Raw genomic sequence first — 21,813 nt, 5'->3', positions numbered from 1 at the left:
AATTTGCGCCCCCTAACCCGGGGCAAGGCAAGTAATTTGCGCCCGCCCGCCCCCCCCCCCCGCTGCACTGTCCCTCCCCCAGATAGTCGCTCGGTCTCTCTCTGCACCGCACCGCATGCCTGGCACCCTCCCCTCCACAGTGGGCGGCGACCCGGCGGCTCGGATCGGATTCGCACAGCCAGCACTGCAGTGAGAAAGAGTGAGTGAGCCAGGTAGGGGCAGAGAGCTGCGAGTGCGAGCGCCCCCCCCCAGATGTTACGCCCGGTGCGGCCGGGCCCCCCTGCACCCCCCACGCTACGCCACTGCATTTTCCATAGGTCAGTTTCATTTATTGGGACATTAGGGTTACATTAGGAAGAAAAAAGGGGAGAAGAGGTGGGTGGGGGTCGGGAGGCGATATTTCTATTATGCTTAATGTATGTGTGGGTTTTTGTGTCAGCGTCGTTTGTGTGGGTTCTCTTTGCTATTCGCTTGTGTTCCTTTGGTGGTGAGAGAAATTGGGGTTGGCCTAGGGTGCGGTTGCTTGTTTGTGATTGGCTGTGTTGAACTTTGTTTTCGTCTTTAAGTGGGGTGGGTGCTTTTGAATCAGGTTAGCCATATTGATTCGTATGCTGTTGGTAGATTATTGTCATTGTCTTGTTGGGCTGTGTATGTGATAAAAGGGAGCCATACCGGGGTGAAGGTATCGTCTTCTATTTGTCCCTGTGTCAGTTTCAGTTTATTGGTTAATTTTTCTAGTAGGGCTGTTTCCCATACTATTTGGTACCATTGGTCCATGCTTACTCCTGACAGGTCTCTCCAGTGTCTGGCTATGATGTTTCTGGCTGCTGAAAGTAGGTGGGTTATGAGTTCTTTGTGATGTGAGTGGGCATTATTGTCTTGGAATATGTTTAGTAGAGCCAGTTCTGGGGTGATTTCTAATACAGTGGTACCTTGGGTTAAGAACTTAATTCTTTCCGGAGGTCAGTTCTTAACCTGAAACTGTTCTTAACCTGAAGCACCACTTTAGCTAATGGGGCCTCCTGCTGCCACCACGCCTTCTTATCCTGAAGCAAAGTTTCTGGGTTAGCAAGAAGAAGAAGAAGAGTTTGGATTTGATATCCCGCCTTTCATTCCCCTTCAGGAGTCTCAAAGTGGCTAACAATCTCCTTTCCCTTCCTCCCCCACAACACTCTGTGAGGTGAGTGGGGCTGAGAGACTTCAAAGAAGTGTGACTAGCCCAAGGTCACCCAGCAGCTGCATGTGGAGGAGCGGAGACCCGAACCCGGTTCCCCAGATCACAAGACTACCACTCTTAACCACTACACCACACTAGCAGAGTGTGTAACCTGAAGCGTATGTAACCTGAGCTTCCACTGTACTTGCTTAGTTATTTTACATATTTCTTGTATGGCTGTTGTCCAGAATAGTTGGATTTTGGGGCGGAATCTCCTTTCTTGAAGCATGACTTCACGCCTATGGCGTGCTCTTGCAGAGACAGCACAGAATCAGCCTTAAAGCACGGGCTTATTCCCAGTTTTACCACCGTCAAAAATTGACAGATTTACATTCCTTCAGATGGAATGAAATGAGGCCACAACAGGGGCTTCTGCAGCACACCGTGGAAATACCTAACATTTATAAAGTCCTCTGAACATTTTATAAAGTGCTTCACATTATTATTGGCTGTTTATTGGTTATTTATATAGACCTGGGCAGCCCACCTTTCCATACCAAGTGAGCCGCAAGTGTACTTTGACAGGGAACCTAAAGGCCGCCCCCTGCTTTGTCACAACAGGGGTGGGGGGAGCGAGCCCAAAATTTGACACCCGGGCAGGATGCACCAAGTGTTGCTGAGGGGTGCCAGAAAAGGTCTTGAGGGCTACGCATTGCACCGCCCTTCTTTCCTGCTCTTCCAAAAAAAGCCTCCCAGAGCAGAAAACATAAAACAAGACCCTGCCTGCAGGTTTACAATCTAAAATACACAGCACAAAAGGAAAAAGGGACAGGGAGGGAAAAGGGGAAAAGGCAAACTGGCACAAATTATTAAATGGCATAGGCACAGCTTGGGCAGGGGGCACCTGATGGTGTTGGTCTTCCCGCAGAGCTGGTGAAGTGGCCGCTGCCAGGTGACGGCTGTGAGAGGAGAGGTTTGATGAGGACAATCTTAATAGGTCAGTATTACTTCCCTATTGTAGATAGGAGAGTGAAGTTGAGAAAGTGCCTTGCCTCATTCAACAGAGTTCAGGACACAAATGAAAGTTTATAGCTCAAGTCTCAGCCAACAACAGTAACCAAGCTCTAAACCAGCAAAATAAAGTTATCTTTGTTTTCATATTCTGGCAGACACTGACGCCTTGTTTGTACAGATGTCAGGGCCATTTTTTAATTCCGTCTCCGGTTTTGAACGTACAGAATGAACTGAGGGGAGCTGACCTTCAGCATGTACCAGGCAAAAGGCTGGTTTTTGATAGCTGGCTCATCCATTGCTTGCTTTTAACTCAACAAATTCCACTATATTCAATGGGACTTGTTTCCAATTAGGGCTGGACTGGATTGCAACCCTATCGCACTCTTAAGTACACTGGTACCTTGGGTTAAGAACTTAATTTGTTCTGGAGGTCTGTTCTTAACCTGAAACTCTTCTTAACCTGAGGTACCACTTTAGCTAATGAGGCCTCCCGCTGCCACCATGCTGCCGCCGTGCGATTTCTGTTCTCATCCTGAAGCTAAGTTCTTAACCCAAGGTACTATTTCTGGGTTAGCGGAGTCTGTAACCTGAAGTGTCTGTAGCCTGAAGCGTCTGTAACCCGAGGTACCACTGTAGAGTGATTTGCTGGCTTGTTTGCCTGTAACTGTAAACTGCCAGCTGCTGTTTTACACGTTATTGAACAGGACAAACGAAATGCTATTTTACACGTTATTAAACGGGACAAACGAAATGTTAGTAAGAGGGGGAAACATAAATGAAATCACAGCAGAATGAACTGACTGTTTGAGATTACTCTACACCCTGTGCTTGAATATTACAGGTGTGATCCAGTTGTATTTACTTCACAGCATTTACTTCACAGCATGTTAACAACAAAAAACTTCAGTACAATTAATTTGAAAAATGTGAGGGGGGAAATCCATAGCCAGACCCTTATCTACTCAGTTTCCATAACAAATCACAACTGCCGGTTTCCTAATAATCTTCCAATGTCTTCTTTTATACCAGATTCAGGTAGGTAGCCATGTTGGTCTGATGCAGTCGAAATATATATATATATATATATATATATATATATATATATATATGCTTTCGTAGATTTTCACGGGTACAGGAATGCAGGTTTTGGTGTCCTCGGGTGTCTTCCCGTGTAAAAGTTGGGGTGTCTAGGCGACGTTTCGACGAGGTCTCACTCGTCATCTTCAGGCTGGTGCTTTCGGCTTCTTGTTACTGGAACAGAGCAGGATCTCAGTGTTTGAGTTCCTATAAATACTGTTGAGGAGGTGTGGTGTGGCCCAGAACATTGGAGGCTATACACCACACCTCCTCAACAGTATTTATAGGAACTCAAACACTGAGATCCTGCTCTGTTCCAGTAACAAGAAGCCGAAAGCACCAGCCTGAAGATGACGAGTGAGACCTCGTCGAAACGTCGCCTAGACACCCCAACTTTTACACGGGAAGACACCCGAGGACACCAAAACCTGCATATATATATATATATATATAAAATACTGGATATATACTACTGGATATATATATATATATATATATATATATATATAGGTACTACTGGATATATATATATATATATCCAGTAGTACCTTAGAGACCAACTAAGTTTGTTCTTGGTATAAGCTTTCGTGTGCATGCACACTTCTTCAGATACACTGAAACAGAAGTCACCAGACCCTTATATATAGTGGGAAAGTGGGGTAGGGTTTTTCTCAGGAGGGTAGTAGGAGATGGGTGATTGACATGAGCCAACAGTGTGAAGCAACAGCTAAAAAAGCCAATGCAATTCTGGGCTGCATCAATAGGAGTATAGCATCTAGATCAAGGGAAGTAATAGTGCCACTGTATTCTGCTGTGGTCAGACCTCACCTGGAGTACTGTGTCCAGTTCTGGGCACCACAGTTCAAGAAGGACACTGACAAACTGGAACGTGTCCAGAGGAGGGCAACCAAAATGGTCAAAGGCCTGGAAACAATGCCTTATGAGGAACGGCTAAGGGAGCTGGGCATGTTTAGCCTGGAGAAGAGGGGTGATATGATAGCCATGTTCAAATATATAAAAGGATGTCACATAGAGGAGGGAGAAAGGTTGTTTTCTGCTGCTCCAGAGAAGCGGACACGGAGCAATGGATCCAAACTACAAGAAAGAAGATTCCACCTAAACATTCCAGCTAAACAAGCTTTGCACCACGGCGCCGGATATGCTTAAGACAGCCCTGGCCTGAACTCACCAGAACTCAGTTCTGGCCCCTCTCAGGTGGGCAGCATTGCCATTATAAGAGAAGAAGGGAGGTGTTTGTGGTGAGTTCCGACACCTCTTTTTCTAGAAAAATAGCACTGACCCAAGCTAATCTTTCTTGTAAAAGCACAGAGAACACAAAACAGCTTTGAGATGAGAACATTTTACAAGGCTACAAGCAAGGCCAGTGCAGTGGATTTCTTCCGTCATCATCTCCTATCTGTTGACTGATTATAACTTCAGCCCTTTGTCTATCTACTCAGAAGTAAGTCCTGTTTAATTCAGTGACGCTTACTGCCCGGTAAATGTGTTGGGATTGCAGCCTATGTTGCTGTTCCTGGGTCAAAGGACAATCAATCGTCAGGAAAGTTTATCAAAGTTGTTTATATGTTTGTTTGTTTTTCATATTATTTCATGCTCATGTGACGAGCGTGAGGCTTTGGCAGGTTCCCCTGCCATGTTGGGGAACCTAGGCATAAAGGTGATTGTTTATTATTAAATTTATATCCTGTCTTTCCTCCAATGTGGCATACAAGGTTCTCCTCGTCTCACAGCAACACTATGCTGGGGGTTAGGCTGAGAGATGGCGATTGCCCCAAACTTTGTGGTTCGGTGGGTATTTGTACCCCTCCCCATTCCCACACACAGTCCCACTCCGAGTAAGAGACACTAACAACCATGCCAAACGATTTTGTCTACCTTGGATCCACCATAACCAGAAACTTTTCCATCAGTGCTGAACTGGGAACAGAGCCATCTTTTATATTGGGCTTACAGGCACCTTGCGCCAGGGCGCTGGCCTCTCAGGGCTGCCCCAGCGAGTGGCGGAGCTGTGCAGCTTTGCCGGCGGCCTCCCCTTTCCCTGCACGCCCGCCACCTGTGCCCCATCAACCATATGGCTGGCGAGCGTGCGGCTTGCCTCCCAAGCCTCCGTGGGAGGAGAGTGATCCCCACAGAGGCTTGGGGAAAGGTCAACAGCTCTGGAAAACGGGGGGGGGGGGGGAGGAATCTTTGAACCACGGTGCCAGATATGCTTAAGACGGCTTTGGCCGGGCACGAGTATTGACATGGCAGCTACAGCAATGGCTCGCCTCTCCGAAAGGGTGTGGGAGAATGTGATGCTACCGTCCCAAATCAAAGATGAAGGTCTACCAGGCTTGCAGTGAGCACACTGCTTTATGGAAGCGAGTCATGGGCAACTTACAACCGCCAGGAGCAATGCCTCAATGCCTTCCACTGTTAGAATATTCCGTTCCACCTTAAGTACAGGCATGACTGTTGTGTGTCACATGCCTGTTCACACTCCAGCACAGCTTGCTGGGAACTTCTGTTTGTGTATAGCTATTGCTTCCTGCCTTGCTTTGGACATGAAGGAGATCAGACATTTTTTCCTATTGTCCTGATGTATGCTGAATAAGGGACGCAGGTGGTGCTGTGGGTTAAACCACAGAGCCTAGGACTTGCTGATCAGAAGATCGGCGGTTTGAATCCCCGCAACGGGGTGAGCTCCCGTTGCTAGGTCCCTGCTCCTGCCAACCTAGCAGTTTGAAAGCACGTCAAAGTGCAAGTAGATAAATAGGTACCACTCCAGCAGGAAGGTAAACAGCATTTCTACTCTGGTTCACCAGAAGCAGCTTAGTCATGCTGACCACATGACCCGGAAGCTGTACACCGGCTCCCTCGGCCAATAAAGAGAGATGAGCGCCGCAACCCCAGAGTTGGCCACGACTGGACCTAATGGTCAGAGGTCCCTTTACCTTTATGCTGAATAAATTGCTTGTAAATATGCTCACACAGCTTCTCCCTGCCATTCTGTTGCTAATCATTTTACTTTGCTGGCTTGCATGCTCAGCTTCTGAAGCTCGGTTTGCAGTTTCATGCTGTTCCAAGGACTCGACATTGCCGGGGACACCGGCCGGTGGGCTGGGGCCAGCTGGGGGCCTGCCAATTGCCCCTAATTCCCTGGCTGTATCCCAGCATCCACATGCATTGTATCAGGAAGATTTTGGTGGGAGAGTATCAAAGAAAGATGTGCTCTCTCATTCCCAGCATGTTTGTACTCCTGTCTCCGCAATGTCTCCGCTGGGTTCCCAAAGGATGTGCTCAATGGGGAGCTGGCTCCAGGCGCCAGGCCTGTTGGCACACCAACTCCCATGTTGCAAAGATGTCTGTAAACGTGACACAAAGGCTGTCAACATCAACCCTGACAACCCTGACATGTGGGAACCCCTTGCAGACAGTGGCAGTTCCTCCAGACAGGTTGTGTATCCACAGCAGTGACCAGAGGAGGAATGACCGCTGGGAGGAGCACACAGAGCAGAATGCCCTGGTGCATCTGCCGCAGCACAACCGGACGCCTTCATCTGCCCCAGCTGCAACAAAACATGTCTCTCCTGTATCGGTCTCTAAGGTCACAGCAGGCACTAACTCTCCAACAGTTTGACTTTACCCCCCAAAGGTCTTCCATTGTCTCCCGAGACAGATGCTTAACCACTGATTGTTGGTGATGGATATAGCAAATGTGCCCATTCACTGGCCTACACTAGCAAGTATGAAAGGACAGCAGATGGAATGCTACTAGTATAAGGACCTAAAACATTGTGTTATGGGGGCAGACCAGAGCTGGCTAGTATATCTGGGGCTCTATTTGGCTACCTGGTCACACCAGCCTGGAGCCATCCTCTCCCCATCCCGTTTCTTTTCTGGTTGGCATGAGCCAGAGGGGTTCTGGGATGCAGCAATCCATCAGCCACTCTGCCCTGCTGCTCCTAGCTAGGAGTTAAGAATTGCTCTGCTAAGACTTTAAAAATGGTACCAAAATGACGCAGCTACGGAACGGAGAACAATTGTGCTGCTTCAATGGCACTATCTAGCATGTCATGGTGACCACGCAATTTTGTCCTAGACAGATCTTCCAAAAAGTCCATTTCCCCGAAATGTAATGTGGCGAAGGACAATCTTGAGGAAAGACGTCTGGGTCTCATGCAACAAGAGGCCTCCTGTGAATAGCCCAAATAGGCAATTCAAATTGATCCAATTTCTCAAAATGCCAGAAGGTTGAACCGGTATGAGTTACAGAACATGTGACAATCAAGGCTGAACTATACATGACACCATATCTTTCTAAAAGTGTAAAGAGCAGTCACCCGTGGGAGAACTTCCCTCCGATGCCAAAAAGCAACTTGGGGAGACATTTTCATGTCTCCGTCCCAAATATTATTTAAAGGTAAAGGGTAAAGGGACCCCTGACCATTAGGTCCAGTCGTGGCTGACTCTGGGGTTGCGGCACTCATCTCGCTTTATTGGCCAAGGGAGCCGGCGCACAGCTTCCGGGTCATGTGGCCAGCATGACTAAGCCAGAGCAGCGCGCGGAAACACCGTTTACCTTCCCACTGGAGCGGTACCTATTTATCTACTTGCACTTTGACGTGCTTTCGAACTGCTAGGTTGGCAGGAGCAGGGACCGAGCAACGGGAGCTCAGCCCATCATGGGGATTCGAACCACCAACCTTCTGATCGGCAAGTCCTAGGCTCTGTGGTTTAACAGCGCTACCCGCGTATTGTTGCTAATTTAATTTATTGCCCACCCTGCACCCTAAGGTCCCCAGATGGAATGCACAACTGTTTAAAATAAAACATTAAAAACTGTTGGAAATAAATTTCACAAGTAGAGCAGGTCCTAAAAATATACGTCTTGGATATCCAAAGGCCAAGGTAAACAGGTGTTCTGGTGGCTGTTTAAACTCAGAGAGTCATGCAACTCTAAATGACGAAAACCATAATGGGTAATTTGGCCCCTTGCAACTCTACAACTCCCTCACACCCTACAACTTCCCTCATTCAGGTGTCTCGCCACCTTCAAGGGAGTCCTCTACTATTTCAGAGCTGTCGCAAGGAGATCCAGCTTGCACTGAAAACGTGAGCATGTACAAAATTTCCATGCTCGCTGCAAAGGAATCTCCTGCAGCTACTAGAAATAAGACATGATGAAACACACAACCCAACCAGAATTGTATTAAATCCGTTTTATTTCATAATGCGCATTACAGTCAGACAATAGTTTTCAAAACAAGTTTGCCGTGATCCGTCTAGGTATAGTGCACATAGTCCTCTTCTCTGATCCAACAGGAGAAATTGTGTGTGCTCAGCCCAGATTAAAAAATAATAATTGGCCTATCGGCTTTTTGAGAGGGAGAGCAATGGTCTAGAATCTAGACACCCCCCCCCCAATGTCTTTGTTGTCAAGCAGCTTGACTGGTGAGATTTTAGCAAAGGCTCCCTGCATACACACTGTTAGATCAGAGCTTCGCAAGTCGGTAACATGATTACAAATAGATATTTCTGTTCTCTGAAGCACTGCTTCGCCACACCCAACTATTTTTCAATGAAAAACGTGCTCTGTGCTCTTCTGGCTTTTTCAATGCCATCGAAAGTGAGAGGTCCTTTTGGCATTTCCACCAATGTGTTCTCTGCGTCAAGTATATGCTCTGCTTCACCTTGGGAGAAAAATACGGACATGTGTATCTACGTTTGTATATTGTGAGAGCCAAATGATCGCAAATCTGCCATTAACTAAGTGTTGTTTGTTCATATTAGATTTATATACCGCTCTCCATCGTAAGATCCCAGGGCGGTTCACAGAATAAAATACAGGATAAAAACAAGTAAATAATTGAAACAAAACAGCAAAACAATGCCCCCCCCCTTCCCACAGACACATTTAAAAGGCTGTAGGATATTAATCAGCCCAAGAACTGCTTGAAGAGGAATGTTTTCACCTGGCGCCTAAAAATATATAATGAAGGCATGAACCTTCCTGGGGAGAGAATTCCACAAACGGGGAGCCGCTGCAGAGAATATACAATACCTACCTTTCATTCTTTGCAGAAGTGATCCATAGCCCATATCATACTGGTAGGCAAGCACAAAACCTAAAGGAACAATCGGAAGGAATAATCCAGGCTTTTTTCTTTTAATTGCCCTGTTTATTTAAAAAAAAAAAGTAAGTAAGTAATATCCTAAAGCTTCAAACAAAATAACCCATTGAATCATAGCACCACAGAATTGCAGAGTTGGAAAGGGACCGTGAGGGTCATCTAGTCTAACCCCCTTGAAACGTGGGAATCTTTTGTCCAAGGCAGGACTTGAACCCACAACCCGGAGATTAAGAGTCTCATGCTCAACCAACTGAGCTCTCCCATTTTGGATATCCTAATGGAATATCTTGATATCATTTTGTAAACCTCTTATTGAGTTTTGTTTCCTTTTACAATGAAGCGGCATATATATATATACAATTTTTTTACAATGAAGCGGCATATATATATTAATATATATATTATTAGAGAAATAATTAGACAATATTAAGATTTCCCCTTGTTAGCAAGCACTGGATTTAAGAAACCCTTTAGCTTTTTCTTTAGTTTATAGCTCAATTTTGATAAGTATGGAAGTGATATGGATAAACAAGGGGTGATATTCAATAACGTTTTACTCAAAGTAGTCTCACTGGAATTAATGAACATGACTAAGTTAGGTCCATTAATTTCAATGAATCTACTCGAAGTAAAACTGAACTGAAAGCACCCAAGGTTTTATTTCCTCAGTACCTACTTTTCAAAAAGTCTTGGCTATTTTGAAGTCTAGTATCAGCTTTTAAGTCATCACATTAAGTGCTGTCACACTATCAGATATTGTGAACTACTAACACAGACGTTCCGGTTAATTAGATATATTATAGTTTTGTTATCAATAATGCTGAATGGCAGAGACACCAGAATGCCAATGTTCCTTTGTAAACTTCTAAGTAGCTGAATTATTGTCACCATCACCACCATCAATTTCACTATGAATCATGATTGGCGTACATGATCAGTAACAAGAGGCAAGTGTGCATTTCTTAGGTAAGGTAGAATTTGTCTAGGAAAACTGGGAAAGAAAACACAATGGGTTGTATGCAACTATGTTCTACTCAAGAGTGGACCCATTAATTTCAATGCGTTTACTCTGAGTGGGTCTAGCATTGGATATAATCCAATAAAAACAAGGGGAATAATTCAACATAGAGATAAGTATGGACCATGTTGTTTGCCATCACGGACTGTTCCTGCTCTGCTTTCTAGAAAGGATATAGTTGCTGTTCTCTCTCTGATGATAAGAGGCGCCCTTGGAGCAGATGGAGATATTCCTACCCTTTAGCCTGGCTTTTGACATTTGACGTGCATGTTTGCAGGAGCCACTTCAGTTTATTATTGTAAGGGTTGTTGTTGTTTTTAAAATAATCATCAGCTGTATGATCCCAGACAATTGTTTGGAAGTAAGGGCCCTTGAAATCAACACTTACCTACTCACAAGGAAACCGTTTGTCAACATATTTTACATCCTGGATAGAAGGGCAGACTTTTTAACAACATTCATAATTACATTTTGTAACAATAAAACGAAGCACATTAGATCTGTCCATTAGCTTCTCCTTCTCCCAAGTCAAATCCCTTGTCAAACATTGATGGCTTTGCATGTTTCCTCAAGGGCCAGACCTCCATGTTACACTGGAGCTCTGTGTTTGGAGATGTCAGTGTGATTTTCACTTTGTTATACCCGTGATTGGCTCCTCTTAGTTTGCATTGGGGCTATGGAGCAGGGGGAGGTAGGATCTGATTTTTCCTCACACCGTGACCCTGATCACCAGAACCGTTTAGAATATTATATACCAGGCATAGGCAAACTCAGCCCTCCAGATGTTTTGGGACTACAACTCCCATCATCCCTGATCACCGGTCCTGTTAGCTGGGGATAATGGGAGTTGTAGTCTCAAAACAACTGGAGGGCTGAGTTTGCCTATTCCTGTTATATATAATAAGTAAAGGTAAAGGGATCCCTGACCAATAGGTCCAGTCATGACCAACTCTGGGGTTGTGGCGCTCATCTCGCTTTATTGGCCGAGGGAGCCGGTGTACAGCTTCTGGGTCATGTGGCCAGCATGACTAAGCCGCTTCTGGCGAACCAGAGCAGCGCATGGAAATGCTGTTTACCTTCCTGCCGGAGCGGTACCTATTTATCTACTTGCACTTTGACATGCTTTCGAACTGCTAGGTTGGCAGGAGCAGGGACCGAACAATGGGAGCTCACCCTGTCACGGAGATTCGAACCGCCAACCTTCTGATCGGCAAATCCTAGGCTCAGTGGTTTAACCCACAGCGCCACCCGCATCCCGTTATATATATAAGTCTATTTTAATTCCCTTGCTTTTAACATTTTATTATTTTACTGTGTGCCTTTTTGTTTGTATACTGTTGTAAACTGCTGTGATATATTTCTATAATACAGCGGTATATAAATATTTTTTAAAATGTGTGCAGCGAATGACATCTGCTTGCACAACAGAACCTTCTTCCCTCTCCTCCCTCCATGGACACTCCCTAAGTTGTCCCCCCAATCCTCCAGAGTAGATTTAGGGGGCACAAGGATAAGGGGAAATCCCATTGCACAAATGGACCTCATTTTGCACGCACACAACAGCTTGGCCGAGTGCCATCCACTGAGCAAAATTCAACTAAGTTGTACCCAGAGTAGATGCACTGGTATTAATGGACCTAACTTAGTCACGTCCATTAATTCCAACAAGTCTACTCTGAGTAAAGCTTAGATGACGGAACATGCAGTCTCTCTTGCATTATTCAGGGGGGAAAGGGCTGCATACCCAACTGTTAGACCGACAGCAGCAAGTCCGAAAAATGCTCCAAAATACTTGAGAAATTCCCGTGTCCAAGCAACCTGCATAGCCATCTGCCTCTCACGCATTTGATTTTGCATCAGGAGTTGCCTTTCAAGCTGTAAGTAAAAGAAAAAGACAACAATAATTTTATTTGTAAATTTAAGTAACTTTTCTACAGGACAATTCCTACGTAACTGGTACAAAAAGTTTTTTTGTATTAGTGTATATACTTGTTGTTATGGTTGATATGACCATGATGGTCAAAACAACAAATTACGTAAGAATATATTATTTGTGGCTTAAGAGCAGTTTGTACTAATGTCTCAAAAGTAGTGCTTGAATTCTTGAATATGCACTTGCTCCAATTGCTGAACAAAAGGCTTCTTCTCTACTTCAATCTTCCTTTCAATGACTTTTACGTAAGATGACTCTCCCATGCGACCTCTGGGTATAGGGTGGTATATAAATTCAATAAATAAAATAAATACATTAGCTTCTTTCGGGAGTGAAAGGATATGCAGTCAAGACCTTAGTACTTCCTTCTGCTTAAGGTTGTGGAACAGCAGTTCCCACCACGTAGCACCAAATATCAATTAACACCAAGTACCGTATTTTTTTCGGGGACGCGGGTGGCGCTGTGGGTAAAAGCCTCAGCGCCTAGGGCTTGCCGATCGAAAGGTCGGCGGTTCGAATCCCCGCGGCGGGGTGCGCTCCCGTTGCTCGGTCCCAGCGCCTGCCAACCTAGCAGTGCGAAAGCACCCCCAGGTGCAAGTAGATAAATAGGGACCGCTTACTGGTGGGAAGGTAAACGGCGTTTCCGTGTGCTGCGCTGGCTCGCCAGATGCAGCTTTGTCATGCTGGCCACGTGACCCGGAAGTGTCTCCGGACAGCGCTGGCCCCCGGCCTCTTGAGTGAGATGGGCGCACAACCCTAGAGTCTGTCAAGACTGGCCCGTACGGGCAGGCGTACCTTACCGTATTTTTTTGCTCTATAGGACGCACCTGACCATAAGACACACCTAGTTTTAGAGGAGAACAAGAAAAAAAATATTCTCTCCCTCTCTGCGCAGTGCCCCTTCAGCGAAGCAGCAGGAGAAATGGAGCCCCTTCCATTTCTCCTCCCGCTTCGCTGAAGGGGCGCTGCGCAGAGAAGGAAAGCTGCACAGTGCCTCTCCAGCGAAGCGAAGCGAGAACAGCAAGAGGGATCGCTGCTTTCGCTGCGCAGCAATCCCTCTTGCTGTTCTGGCTTCTGAGATAGCCGTGCCAAGCCTTTTCAGGGCAGGGGGAACGTTCCTCTCGTTGCCCTGAAGAGGCTTCGCGTGGCTATCCCTGAAGTCAGAACAGCAAGAGGGATCGGTGCGCACCGATCCCTCTCGCTTTCTTGGCTTCAGCGATAGCTGCGCAGCCTGCATTCGCTCCATAAGACGCACACACATTTCCCCTTACGTTTTAGGAAGGAAAAAGTGAGTCTTATAGAGCAAAAAATACAGTAATTGATCAGAAAAAAAGACCAGAAACGTGGAAGAACCAGCAAGTATGAACTATGCTATATAACCCTGGCCAGGCTCAGAACTTGCAGGCTAAAAATTACCAGAAGGGACTAATCATGTGTAATTCAGCCTTGTAATTCTATTAGATTTTATACATGGAGCCTCAAAGATGATGATTATCTAACCCGTAAGCCCACAATGAGGTGCACGAGATCTCTGATTAAGGTATGCCTGCAGAGATATACATTATATGTTCCGACCTCTAGTACCAAAACAGTGCATAATACTCTTTGTTCTCAAAAGAAACATGCCCCAACAAAGAAGAAAAATTACACCAGCCCACAAGCTGTGTAGGTATCTTCTGTCTCATTGAAACCAATGGTAGGGATTTTTTCGTTTTTTTAAAAATGACCAAGTACAAAACCAATGGATGCCGTTTTCTTATTTAAGCAGAAATATAACAGTGGATGATTCGGTTGCCGTGTCTAAGCTGTGTGGCTGTTCTAGAACTCTTTCAGCAAGGAAATTACTGGCAAGTGTAATATGATATTTCTATTGTTCTTTTGAAGTGTATGATGTGCCCTATTCAGGTGCTCTTTTTAGAGGGGGCAAAAGCACCCAAGCAGAAGCGTGAGTCAGGAGCAATGATCTTTCTAAAACCATCCGCTGGCAAAGGTTATCGTCATCGCTGCGCATTCAGTACATCTTGCTATTTGGTCAAGAGATTGTTGAGCTAAACTGTAGCTGACAACTGCACACAGACACATATGGTGCTGGTTTCCTGGGTTTGCACTACACAGAAGTGTTATCCACTCCATGGCACTGAAAGCTTCAAGAACGGACCAGTTTGGCCAGTACACTGTCACCCTAACAGCACAGCAAAATGTTGCCTTGCGTGTCCTTGCATGTGCTCCACTGCAAAGCTCACAGGGTGACCTTGGGCCAGTCACTTCTTCTCTCTCACAGCCTAAGCTGCCTCACAGGATTGTTGTGGCGATAGAAGGAGGATGGGGAGAACGATGTACCACCACCTTGAGCTCCGGGGAGGAAAAGGTGACATATAAATGGAACAGCTTACTTCTGTTTCGTTTTATGCTTGAGCAGGGGAGGCTGGAAACCTGTGATCCTCAGGATGTTGGTTGGACTCCCAGCTCTCACCTGTATGGCTGCCGTGATGGGAGCTGGCGTTCAACCTCAGGAGGAGCACCGATTCCCAAACCCCTATGTTAGTAGAAAACATTGAAAGCAGTGCAATGTGAACAGCGGCTGTTGTTGTTTAGTCGCTTAGTCATGTCCGACTCTTCGTGACCCCATGGACCAGAGCACGCCAGGCACTCCTGTCTTCCACTGCCTCCCGCAGTTTGGTCAAACTCATGCTGGTAGCTTCGAGAACACTATCCAACCATCTCGTCCTCTGTCGTCCCCTTCTCCTTGTGCCCTCCATCTTTCTAAACTTTATTAAAAGCGACTGCTGTGGCAGCCTAAGCTTGCAATGTTATCGATTGTGCAGTATCCAATATCCAGCATAGGGAGTAGAGTCATCCAGCTTTGCCTTCTTATCAGGGACTCTTGCTTCGTAACCTTCCCACTTAGGCATAGGGTTTACACTACCTTCTGTCCTGCAGCACCCATAGACTCTGAAGGCCCGCATAATATATTGCATGAGTCAGAGGGCGGAATGTCCTTTCCTTGTCAGAATGCTCAAAAAGCTATTTTGTGTCTGTGGTGCCAGTATAATGGTATTAGTTCCGCCAAGACTGGCGCAAGATTCCAATGCTAGAGCATCAACTGTACAGTGGTATCTCGGGTTACATACGCTTCAGGTTACAGACTCCATTAACCCAGAAATATTACCCGGGGTTAAGAACTTTGCTTCAAGATGAGAACAGAAATCGTGCAGCAGCGGCACAGTGGCAGCAGGAGGCCCCATTAGCTAAAGTGGTGCTTCAGGTTAAGAACAGTTTCAGGTTAAGAACGGACCTCCAGAATGAATTAAGTTCTTAACCCGAGGTACCACTGTACTGGGTACGGCGTAGGATCGTTCAAAACCATCATGTTCAAGCAAACAACATTATTTCTTACTTTGATAAAATACTGTGAATAGACTGTGTTTATTGGTATAGTTGTTCAGACTGTTGGACAGAGGGTCCAACAGTTGCTGTATGTTCTGTAGAGGAAAATGAAGGGCAGATGGGGCTCATCAACCTGAGAAGGGAGCCCATCTAGGAGAAGGAAAACTCTGATCCTAAAGCTCCACTGCTACAATGGTCTCTGGCAGGCGAGCAGCCTGCTAAAGCAGCAAAGAGTCTCCGTCAGTTTTATACAAGTTTATTTAAAAGAAAAACAAATTCAGAGCATGGCAATCTGCCTGCTCTCATTAATCTAGTTTCTCAGTCTGACTTATCGCTCCTCCCCCAACAGGAAGAACACCAAAATCCCACCTTTCATCTCCTTCCCTTCCGTTTCTCTTGTAGCCTCTCTAATCTCCTCGTTTGGGGACTGCAGGGCTGAGCTACCTCTTCCTCAGAAGACTCAGCCTCTGACACCGTCTTATCTGCTGGTTGCCTGGCAACGCCTTGGCCAACATCCAACTCTTCCACCCCTTGGGAACTAACCACTTCTTCCCTGAAAAGGATGGGCCCTGGGCTATTCTCTCTAAAATAAGACAGACAGCTCTCATCAACAGAGGCAGCCTCTTCCTCACTCAGCTCAATTTCCGAGGCTGACTCTCCTGGTGTGCTGGGGGCACATTCCTGACGACTGCTTTACGGGATATCTTTGGGAGAAGAGAAGGCTAAGGAGCAAACCCTACACAAATCCAGAGTGGAGTTCCTAAGATGGTTGGATTGGGCTTCATACACCTCCTTCCAGCAACACCTGGAGCCAAGCTGGTGCCAAACGTATTGCTCTGCTTTCCTTTGGACCACGTCAGTGATGCCGGGGGGGGGGGTGTCTTGTCATTTGGGCAGCCCCTCCATACACACTGCCCAGGCTTGCGCTCTGGGGAGGTAACTTTGGTGCTGCTAATGCAGCGGTTTGACTCCCCCCCCCCCCACCGGAGGCGCACTCCGTTGTCTCTCAAGACAACTTGTCCAAATTCTAACTCCAGAAAAGCAACATTTGGATGCCTGGATTTTCAATAGAAAATCCAGGCATCCAAATAAATTGAGAAAAATCACCTAATTCATTTCATTTATTGCTCTCTCGACTCTAGCAAAAGCTTGTGTTAGAAAAAGAAAAAGAAAGAAGGTAATACTGGGATGTTTTGCTTGAAGCTAAAATAAAATTAGTTATAAAAGTTTTCACTACCAGTTCTCTTTGCCAGCACTACCATTTTTAATCCACAAACTAAATGGAAAATTGCATTTGTCCACATAGATTAAGCTACAGCAAGATAGTTATGACTTTTTTCATATTAGGCCTATATGTATATACACACATTCCCACACTTGACAAATTATTAAATGCCAAATTATGTAAGCCATGTGCAAAACCTGCAAATAATTTTAAACAGCACATTTCCACAGGCAAAAGAGGTGAACAACAAAGAGCACCCTGCAGATTTTCTAAAAATGCTTTTTGGTCTCCAGCATTGGAAATTAGCAGCCCCAAGCCTTGCGCACACCTGCCCGAAGCACGGGGAGCCCTCTGGAGGGCTCCCCGTGCTTCAGGCTGCAGGCTGCCGCCCCAAGCCTCGCGCACCCGGCGGGACCTCCCGCCGGGCGCGCAAGGCTTGCGGATAGCTTCCTGAAGCCTGGAGAGCTAGAGGCATTGGTGCGCACCGACCCCTCTCACTCTCCAGGCTTCAGCGAAAGCCTGCATTCGCCCCATAGGACGCACACACAGCTCATTATATAGTACTGGACAAGGCAATTTATTAGGTTCACATTTTACATCCTCTTTCACTGAAATCTTGGATATGTGAGGGGGAGGGCAGGTGGCGAGAGAAATCAGAACATGAGTAACATAGTGGTTAGCAATGAGATAAAATCATTATCCAAGCTCCTTTCAGTGTGCTTACATTTTTAACAGCTGGTGCACTGCGAAGTGCTACTAACAGAAAATGTAATGTTCTTATTTCCTCAGAGAAGTTTTAAATTTCATAGGACACCCACCCGCCCTTATGCCAAAGGCACGATTCTCCTTCATTATAACTTCACAGTGTCACTGTCTGTTAGATGAAGCTAACAGCTATGTGTTAAACCGGTGTAATTCCCATTATAGTCAGGAAACAGGAAGCACGTATCTTCTCTCATGCTTGCCCCAACATTTACTATTATATTCTTCAGCTACAACCCAAACGAAACAGTGTGTGCGATTTTTAACAAGTCAACCTCTTTAGTCATATGGCGATAAGATACACGGCAAAAAAATTCAGTAGCTGATATTTTGTGACAACTGAAAGTGACACATCTAATATAGTGGAAGACACCCAAGCAGAATTTATTGTCATTAAAAATTAAATTTATCCATCTAAGTTCTATGATTCTATATCTAGTACATATCTTGCTGCAGACATTGAAAAACAGCAACACTGAACCGCAAGAACATCAGTCACTCTTATTTTCTAAACCAGGGGTCAGCAACCTGGGCTGGTCCACTGTCCCTCAGACTATGTGGTGGGCCGGACTATATTTTGAAGGGGAAAAAATGAACAAATTCCCATTCCCCACAAATAACCCAAAGATGCATTTTAAATAAAAGGACACATTCTACTAATGTAAAGACATGCTGATTCCCAGACCGTCTGTGGGCTGGATTTAGAAGGCGATTGGGCCACATCTGGCCCCCGGGCCTTAGGTTGCCTACCCCTGTTCTAAACCATCTTTTCTTTAGCCTCTCACTGGAAAGAATACCCCTCTAATTCATTACTTTTGTTTGCTCGGTGGCTTCCCATAAACATCTGGTTGGCCACTGTTGGACTGGATGTACCTTGGCCTGATCCTGCAAGGCTCTTCTTATCAGTGGACAACACTTGTCATAAAGAAGACGAATAAAAGCTTTCGGGCATGGAGCTAGATAAGCGCCCCCTCGCTAGCTATTTATTTTTTATATGCCCTTACATGCCACATGGCAATGTCACACCTTACATAAGAGTACTTTAAGTGCTACAATCTCCTGGAAAAAGCCAGGCTTGGATTAAACAAATACCACTGTTAAAACTAGGCAGCATATCATTCAGCTAAACTAGGAGCGCAAAATATTCTATATTTTGGACCACATACTTTAAACTCTTCTGCCTCCAAGAGAGCCCCAAGGACTACTTTAAGGGGAGAAAAAATTATTTTGAAGACAAATTGCACCAGCAAGTTTAGAATGTGATTCTGGAAGCAGAGAATACATAAACAAGCACTGCAGAGCTTTTTTTCTTAAAATAAACAACAACACGCAATTATCTCGGATATATTTGAATTGCTTAAGTGTTCTGAAGCCGCACAGCAATGTATTATATTAACAGTAAGGTCTTCAGGATAAGACAATGCGATAACCTAATCAGATTTGCCAAGGAAGACAAAGACCAAATTAAATTCTACATGGCAGATTAATAAGATCTGCAGGAAAACAGGATACTTTATTACCTTCCTGTTCTTTAATCTGCTTCCTGTTCTCCTACTGAGAAGGTGGGGGGGCAGGTAATGTAAGATTCTCTTCCATTCACCCCCCCACTATCAACTTTCCTCCCTCCCATCTGCTGGTCTTCACTTTAAGTGTGCCAATGCCACACTGAGATCTTAACTTTAGGGCTGCAATGAGGGTGCAGACAGAAAAGAACGAAAACTATTTGTTCTTTTCTCTATACCACAGGTCTCTCTCAACTCCCAGCTCTCACTCCTCTTTCTTCATTCAGGTGTACGTATGCATCACACACACAAATTTACTGTGTGATCCTAAACATGCCTACTCAGAAGTAAGCCCCATTTAGTTCAATGAGGCATACTCCCAGGTAAGTGGGTAGAGGACTGCAAGAAGGCACCTTGGCAGTCTGGGAACAAATTTATCTAATCCATATTTTTACTTCCGTTCCCAGTACCACGTATGAGATGCATGTCATTGTGGGGTAACCAATGCTGTATGCACATATTTTTGTACCAGAGTATAAAATCATCGTGTTGCTACATGCTCTGTAATATAATAACAAACCTGAAGTCGAGAGTTCATGAGCATAAACTCCTGTTGACTCTTTAGGCTTTCATTCACAGACTTCGAAAATATGAAACCCATTTTGACCTAAATGGAGATAATATATACATATTTGCAACGATCATTAACACTGTTGAAATTTGAGCTACAAGTATTATTTTTCCTCCCATAAAGAAATGACTCAGTAATAAAACGCACTAACCGTGCAAATCTTACACGTGAGAAATGAAAACTACTTATTCAACCTTTGCACGTTATTGTCAACACATCTTTATTTGGCATTTTATTGACACTAGCCCATCCAGAGAGGCAGTAGCCTGAAATTACGTAGTAGGAAATGCGGGAAGCCTTGCTGTGGATCCCCAGACTTGGCGCCCTCCAGATATTTGTTGGACTCGGATTCCCTTCAACCTCAGCCAGCACAGCCAATAGCCAAAGGTGATGGGAGTTGGAGATGGAGGGCACCAGGTTGCAGAAGCCTGTCCTAGAAGAAGGCTTTCTACAGTCTCAGAGTGGTATAGGCAACTCAATCCTGGAGGTGGGGAAAAATATACATCACCTACCCACCCCCACAAGTACTAAAAAGTAATTGGGGGGCGGGGAGCTGTACCAAATGGCAGGGTATCTGTGGGGTGTGTGTATTCACCCCTCCCGCAACAAAAATAACACACACACACACACACACATATATATGTGTGTGTGTTGTTTTATACACATATATACTGTATATGAGTACGTGCGTTGTTTTATATATGTGTGCGTTGTTGTTGTTATAGGTGTGTGCGCGTTGTTATGTATATATTTACAGTGGTACCTTGGTTTAAGAACAGCCCTGTTTACGAACAATTCGGTTTACGAACTCCGCAAAACCGGAAGTGGTGTCCCGGTTTGAGAACTTTACCTTGGTCTAAGAACAGAATCCAAACTGTGGAAGGGCACTGGCAGTGGAAGGCCTCATTAGGGAAAGTGCGTCTCAGTTTAAGAATGGTTTTGGTTTAAGAACGGACTTCAGGAATGGATCAAGTTCGTAAACTGAGGTACCACTGTATACTGTATGTGTGCATTCTTTTATATATATGTGTGTGTTGTTATATATGTGTCTCTGTGTGTGTTGTTGTTATTATGTGTTACAGGTAGTTACAGGTAGTAGCCGTGTTGGTCTGCCGCAGTCGAAACAAATAATATAAAAATTTTAAAAATTCCTTCCAGTAGCACCTTATTGACATGAGCTTTCATGTGCATGAAGTGTGCATGCACACGAAAGCTCATACCAATAACAAACTTGTTGTTGGTGTTGTTGGTGGTGTGTGGTTGTTGTTGTTTTCGTTGCAGGAGGGGAGAATAACAATACAGGGTGCAGAAGCGCTCCAGGTCCGAACGGTCCACACTCGCAGCACCACCAGCAGCAGCTCGTATTCCGCCCCGTATTCCGCCTAGGCCAAAGCGGGCAGCTCTGGAGAGCAGGCGCTGCAGAGACGCCACCCCCCACCCCCAGGCGCTGCCCCATGGAAGTTTCCTCCCGCCCCTTCTCCTCCTCCTCCTCCCTAGACCCTCGCCCCCTCCTCCTCCCCCCTTACCTGCCGCCTTCCCGGCCTCCCCTCCTCCTCAGCGGCCTCCCTCCGTCAGCCTGGCCAGGCTCTCCCTCCTCTCCGCCCGAGCGGATTTTGCGCCTGCCTGCCAAGACACGCTTGTTGGGGGGAAGCTGTCCGCGGGCCTGGAAGCGATGGGACGTCATTTCCGGGCACGTTTCCTCCTCCTCCTCCTCTTTTTCCTCTGCTGCTGCTGCTGCTTCTTGAGCGGCCGACTGGCTTTTTGCCCGGAGTTTGGCATAAGTGGCCCCGTCTCTCGTGCTGACCTGACGTTTCTACGGACTGCTGTGTATCTTCTAGGAATCCTAGCAGGAGTGGGAAGGGGCCACCAGGGTCATCCAGTCCAGCCCCCACCCCCCACCCGCGACCAACGTGGGACTCGAACCCAGGACGCTGAGATGAAGAGTCTAGTGCTCCACCGACTGGCGCTGTGGGA

At 45.8% G+C, this 21,813-nt stretch overlaps 1 protein-coding gene and 1 long non-coding RNA gene across 2 annotated transcripts; one reads left to right on the top strand and one right to left on the bottom strand.

The window, feature by feature from the left end:
- Positions 1-8,454: 8,454 nt before the first annotated feature.
- On the bottom strand, positions 8,455-21,483 carry PLGRKT (plasminogen receptor with a C-terminal lysine). Its single transcript, XM_083420841.1, has 5 exons — positions 21,366-21,483; positions 19,789-19,875; positions 12,144-12,274; positions 9,316-9,425; positions 8,455-8,940 (listed from the first exon to the last, which is right to left on the bottom strand). Exons 2-5 carry the CDS (start codon positions 19,867-19,869, stop codon positions 8,819-8,821), a joined length of 444 nt encoding a protein of 147 aa, XP_083276967.1. The 5' UTR covers positions 19,870-19,875; positions 21,366-21,483; the 3' UTR covers positions 8,455-8,818.
- On the top strand, positions 9,780-12,124 carry LOC310668001. Its single transcript, XR_014506528.1, has 2 exons — positions 9,780-11,303; positions 11,671-12,124. It is a non-coding gene; the product is annotated as an uncharacterized lncRNA (long non-coding RNA).
- Positions 21,484-21,813: the final 330 nt, after the last annotated feature.

This window comes from Podarcis tiliguerta (genome assembly GCF_965153285.1).
Source record: "Podarcis tiliguerta genome assembly, chromosome: 17".
NCBI lineage: Eukaryota > Metazoa > Chordata > Lepidosauria > Squamata > Lacertidae > Podarcis > Podarcis tiliguerta.
Note: the sequence above shows the minus strand (reverse complement) of the source record. Positions and strands in the feature narration are given on the sequence as shown.